General features: G+C 37.0%; 1 protein-coding gene across 3 annotated transcripts; it reads left to right on the top strand.

Annotated features, from left to right (window-relative positions):
- The first annotated feature begins 1,273 nt into the window (after positions 1-1,273).
- On the top strand, positions 1,274-5,621 carry LOC104221915 (vacuolar-processing enzyme). 3 transcript variants are annotated; one of them, XM_070153320.1, is made up of 10 exons: positions 1,274-1,371; positions 1,578-1,783; positions 2,175-2,339; positions 3,194-3,350; positions 3,486-3,571; positions 3,679-3,878; positions 4,023-4,071; positions 4,158-4,364; positions 4,983-5,189; positions 5,285-5,621. In XM_070153320.1, exons 2-10 carry the CDS (start codon positions 1,592-1,594, stop codon positions 5,465-5,467), a joined length of 1,446 nt encoding a protein of 481 aa, XP_070009421.1. In that variant the 5' UTR covers positions 1,274-1,371; positions 1,578-1,591; the 3' UTR covers positions 5,468-5,621. The 3 variants fall into 3 exon arrangements, with proteins under 3 accessions (XP_070009421.1, XP_070009420.1, XP_009771365.1); XM_070153319.1 differs by having other exon boundaries at positions 1,274-1,410; XM_009773063.2 differs by lacking the exon at positions 1,274-1,371 and having other exon boundaries at positions 1,423-1,783.
- Positions 5,622-5,908: the final 287 nt, after the last annotated feature.

The raw sequence follows: 5,908 nt of genomic DNA, 5'->3' as shown, positions 1-5,908 counted from the left end.
ACGGATAAATCTAGTATATTGTTCTTTTTCTACATGGGCAAGCCCATAATTCCCGTTTTATCAGCGAAGTAATGTAAAAATAGCACGGGCTAGCCAGTTTTCGAATTGGTCATTCAAAAATAGCCAGCGTTTGTAAAGTCATTAAAATACAGCCACTATTTTGTTGCAACACGGAAAGTTCCAGCATAATATACTGGAGATCGATGCACCTGTGTATGAACTTCCAGCATATTATGCTGGAACTCCAACATGCAGAAAGTTCCAGTATATTATGCTGGAACTCCAACATGCGGAAAGTTCCAGTATATTATGCTGGACCTGTATATTATATTGGAACTCCAGTATAATATACTGGAACTTATATTATACTGTAATTTCAGTATATTATATTGGAATTTCATTATATTATACTGGAGTACTTTTCGAATTTTGAACAGTATTTTCGTTCAGATTTATCTTTACATAAAAAGTGGCTAAATTTCGATTACTTTTAAAACTGTGACTATTTTTGAATGACCACTTGTAAATCTGGCTATTTTTGAATTTCTCTTCCCAAGTATTCTCTCCGGTCAACAATAAAGACCATTTTACCTTTGGCACACTCACTAAGAAAATACGAATTCTTAGAGCAAAAAAAAATATTCACTAAATTAATCTCAATTAATTGTTATGTCGACACATTGAAATATATAAATAAGGGTAAATTTAGAAAAAATAAAATTAATTCATTTTTGATTATGTAAATAGATACTTATAGCCTGTTTGACCAAACTTATTTTTGACCAAAAGTGCTTTTTTTTTTTTGCCAAAAGCACTTTTGGCCTCAATTTGAGGTATTTGGCCAAGCTTCTTGGAGGAAAAAAAGTGCTTTTGAGGAGAAGCAGAAAAAAGTAGCTTCTCTCCAAAAGTACTTTTTTGATAAGCACTTTTGAAAAAAATACACTTAGAAGCAGTTTTTTAAAGCTTGGCCAAACACTAATTGCTACTCAGAAGTGCTTTTCAAACTAATTAGCCAAACACAAACTGTTTCTCGCCAAAAGTACTTTTGAGAAAAACACTTTTGAAATAAAGCACTTCTCAATATAAGCTAATTTTTGCAGCTTGGCCAAACGGGCTATTAATTTGGATTAAAATAAAAAGGTAAATTGGTCCCGACTATGTTTAATATCCCCTCTTCAATATAATCTGTTTTGAACTATATTAAATAGGTAGAAGTTAAAAACAAAAAAGTCATACTTTTATGGAGATGAGCAGAAACGACCAACAGAAAAATCACAGCGTCAGCTCCGGTGAAAAATCAAGCAGCATTTTTCCACTCCTCTCAGCAAAGCCATACAACGACAAACATCAAAACATTAAAACCACCACCTGGTATAAAAGCACAACCTTTGGACCCACAAGTCTTCGTAGGTGTCACTCTCTCCTTCTGCATGTCTACACTCACCGCCACATACATATTGTACACAACAACCGAACACTACACAATTCACACACCGTTTCTCAGCTCCTCCTCTTTTCATCCCATACCATTTTTGAAAGTTGAGATTTTTCTTTGATGGGGTCCTTTAGTTTTGCAGTATGTGTTAGCTTAATGTTGCTGGTTATGGTGGTTGCTATTCCTTTTGAACCCAAAAATGGCAGAAGGATAGGGCGGCTGCACCGCTGGTGGGACCCCTTAATACGATCGCCGGTAGATCGTGATGATGAGGTGGAAGACAGCAATAGTGTTCGTTGGGCAGTTCTTGTTGCTGGTTCAAATGGATACGGAAATTATCGGCATCAGGTTAGCACTTTTTGCTTTCCCAGAACTTAAGCTTATTTTCACCAACTTTTTAGAAAGTAAGTTTTCACCAATTTGATAGGAAGAGTACTTATTCTGCATTTGTTGATTGTTGTAATATTAATCTAAAAATTTGAATTACTGTAGTCTGGTTTTAGTTTCAGAAGTTAGTCGAACTAATTCTAGGTGAAGCTAAGAGTGGAAAACGAATTAGGATGGGGCAGTTACTTGTCGCCATTTGTTCTGGGTTACTGATCGATGCTATTAAATGAATTGGTATATATTTGATCTGATGGAGCTGCAGTTCCATTTACAAATCAAGTAATTTTACTATTTGGCAACTTTTAGAATTGCTTTGCTTAGTGGTTTCGAAGCCATTTTGGGGTGAATGCAGGCAGATGTATGTCATGCTTACCAGATTTTGAAAAGAGGAGGATTGAAAGATGAGAACATAGTTGTATTCATGTATGATGACATTGCCAAAAGTGAGCTGAATCCAAGGCCTGGAGTCATAATCAATCATCCAAATGGCAGTGATGTCTATGCTGGTGTGCCAAAGGTAATATCTACATGTTATAACTAGTAGTTGTATCGTCATTTCGACAGTAATTATGGTGCCTCAATCTTACTTATATTAGAATGTTTTATCTTACTTATATTAAATATGGTGCCCCAAGTTCCTTTGAGGTTCAATTCTTAAGCGAAACATTGAACTTTAAATAAGCATAACTCTATTCAGAGGCGTAGCTAGGATTTCAAGCTTATGAGTTTGGGATTCTAATCCTTTTAAGTTACTGGGTTCTTAATATTTATCAATAATTTATAAATTTTTAAAAGATTAATACAAGATTTGAGCCAAAGCTACCCGGTTCGACCGAACCCGTAGCCGGCACTGTGGCTCCACCCCTAACTCTATTAGGATAAGCAAAGTGCTACCAAGTACCAACTGCTGATGAGGCAACTACACTCCCTAGACTTAAAAATGGCATGGAATCTTTATTTGGGAGAATGGCTGTGTGAACCATTGAAAAGCTAAAGCCTCTTTTCGATGAACGCCCAATCTTTCATCATAAAAAGATTCTATAATCGATACCATTCCAATAGGCAGAGTGAAAAATATTAGTGACTTACCAAATCCAATTGGCTGGATGTGCTGCATGCATCTCCTTCGAGATACTTCATTGTAGTTTCTTGATCAAAGGCTGGTTTGGCTACAAGAAATAACTTTGGTTGTAGGAGTGGATTGAAATGTGGAAATCCAAAGTAGCTGAAGAACTTTTTGAGAAAAATGTGAAGGCTTGGTTCTTGTACCTTATTAATATTCATTTTTTGGAATTGACTGGTCTTAAAAGGGTATACTTTTCCCTTCCTTTAGCAAGCAGTAATTTTACAATGATAAAATGATTATGATAGGACTACACTGGTGAGCATGTCACTGCTGCGAATCTGTATGCTGTGCTTCTTGGTGATAAGAGTGCTGTGAAAGGTGGAAGTGGGAAGGTCGTCGATAGTAAACCGAATGACAGAATATTTCTCTATTACTCTGATCATGGTGGTCCAGGGGTCCTCGGTGAGTCTATAATCCAGCTTGTATCTTGTTTACATGAATTGTCAATAAATCTTTGAATAATATATGCAGCTTATTAGCAGTCGATTGAAAGACAATTCTGTTAAGTTAATTTGATTCTCACTTCCTCTGTCTCAGGGATGCCAAACATGCCTTTTCTTTATGCCAAAGATTTTATTGAGGTATTGAAAAAGAAACATGCAGCAGGGACCTACAAAGAAATGGTACAGAAAAACCCTTTTTAATTTTTGTACTTTTGTAGAACCATTTGAGATAGGTCCATTTGGTGACCCAAACATACTTAGTTTTCTATTTGTTCTGCTTCATGCAGGTCCTCTACATTGAAGCTTGTGAGAGCGGGAGTGTTTTTGAGGGTATGATGCCTGAAGACTTGAACATTTATGTGACAACAGCATCAAATGCCGACGAGAGCAGCTGGGGGACGTATTGCCCAGGAATGGATCCTCCACCTCCACCGGAATATATCACATGTTTGGGAGACTTGTATAGTGTTGCATGGATGGAGGATAGGTAATGCAAAGTAAACGATTGATTGACTGATTGGTTGTAAGATTTGGAAAATTATTGTTGTAAAACGAATCTGTCCACGCGATATTAAATACTAAGTGAGCAACCGAATTGCTGATGATTACTCAATGTTTAACTTGTTTTCAGTGAGTCTCATAACCTGAAGAAGGAAACAATAAAACAACAGTACGAGAAGGTAACAAACACAAATGCTTTTATTTGGAGCCTCAAATATATTCTTGTGTGCCATCATCATCATTGAATGCTATATCGTCGCTGTAGGTGAAGGAAAGAACTTCCAACTTCAACAACTATAATGCTGGATCTCATGTTATGGAATATGGAAGCAAAGAAATTAAGCCAGAGAAAGTATATCTGTACCAAGGATTTGATCCTGCCACTGCGAATCTTCCTGCAAACAAGATTGATTTTGCGCACTTGGAGGTTGTCAACCAGAGGGATGCTGATCTTCTGTTCTTATGGGAGAGAGTAAGTTTGAATTAAGATTTCCATAGCATAGTTCTATTTGTGTATCTTTACATGATATTTGATTAATTCGTTATGCATATGAATGGGAGAAGGATAGAAATTCGATAAGCAGAAATATTTTGTGGTCATAGTATTGGGCTAAATCAGCCCAGAGATACTCTTCACATGGTGTGATACTGTCCGTTTTGGGCCAAACCCACACGACTTTCCCCAAAACGCCTCACACCATTCAGAGATTCCTATTTTTTCAGCTACCAATGTGTGACTTAGTTCGTACACCCAACATATAGAGTAGGATGGACTGGTACAAGTTTGTCTGGTGACTGCAGTTTCATTTGTTTTTTGTGCATTTGTTTTGTGTTCTATCTGGTGACCGTTCTCAAAGCGGAATGTATCGCAGATTACAATATGTAACTGATACTTTTCATTGAACTAGAGATTGAATTGGAATTATGAATGCTAGGAATCCACCTGTCAAAGATAGTTCAAATTTAGAAGGGACCACCACCCAAAATGGAAACACTACAAGCATCCTTTTGTAGTGTGATGCTTTGTGGTAAAAATCAATGTCACTTGCTTTGGCTCGGTTTTGATACCAAGTTTTCTTGATCTCTACAGTACAAGAAGCTAGCAGACAATTCATTGGAGAAGGCCAAGCTTCGGAAAGAGATAACGGACACAATGCTGCATAGACAACATCTAGACGGGAGCGTAGATGCAATTGGAGTCTTTCTTTTCGGCCCAACAGAGGGTTCCTCTGTTCTCAACTCTGTTAGAAAACCTGGTTTACCCCTCGTTGATGATTGGGATTGCCTAAAATCGACGGTAATCTGGAAATCTATGCAATTATTTGATAACTGTTGATCAAATTTGACTTGAATTCCCCCATGATATAACTTGATTTTTGTTTTCTTTACCAGGTTCGCCTTTTCGAGCTACATTGTGGCTCGCTAACACAATACGGGATGAAGCACATGAGAGCATTTGCAAACATTTGCAACAATGGAGTGTCTAGAGATGCTATGGAGGAAGCTTTTATGGCTGCTTGCAATGAGCATAAGATAGAGGAGTATACCGCTGCCGACCGGGGCTTCAGCGCTTGATCACTCGGTCATCTTGTTTTAGCATAAATACTGAACAAGAATTGCTTAGCTACACATCTGTAAAAACTATGTTTGTAAGATAATATTAAAATGTTTAATGCCTACTTTTGGTTTCCTAGATCTTTCCTTTGTACATGTGCCTCGAACTGTTGCAAGTACAGTGGTAGCATACTGATGGTGATATAATAATTTGCATTACCTTGGTTCAAAACAACTTTGACCTATGTTCAAGGAAGTCTGAAGGAATTCGTTTGGACTTTAGTGACATAAACAATAGAAAATCAAAATTAAGGTTATTGGATTATTGCTTTGAAGGGTTACTGAACTATGGGAAATCAGTGAACAACGTAATAATTAATTTTTTTTTGTGTCACTTGAACACAGTAAACGTGTGCTTGACGTGACATAAGAAAAAAGCAAAGGTTGAATGTTAAACTACCA

This window comes from Nicotiana sylvestris, chromosome 8 (genome assembly GCF_000393655.2).
Source record: "Nicotiana sylvestris chromosome 8, ASM39365v2, whole genome shotgun sequence".
NCBI classification, from domain to species: Eukaryota; Viridiplantae; Streptophyta; class Magnoliopsida; order Solanales; family Solanaceae; genus Nicotiana; species Nicotiana sylvestris.
The sequence above is the reverse complement of the archived record's forward strand: the minus strand, read 5'-3'. Positions and strand labels throughout refer to the sequence as shown.

Coding starts and splice junctions, on each gene's coding strand:
- LOC104221915 (XM_009773063.2), top strand. CDS start 1,556: ATGGGGTCCTTTAGTTTTGCAGTATGTGTTAGCTTAATGTTGCTGGTT. Junction 3,879..4,022: donor GTTGCATGGATGGAGGATAG/GTAATGCAAAGT, acceptor ACTTGTTTTCAG/TGAGTCTCATAACCTGAAGA. Junction 4,072..4,157: donor TAAAACAACAGTACGAGAAG/GTAACAAACACA, acceptor TCGTCGCTGTAG/GTGAAGGAAAGAACTTCCAA.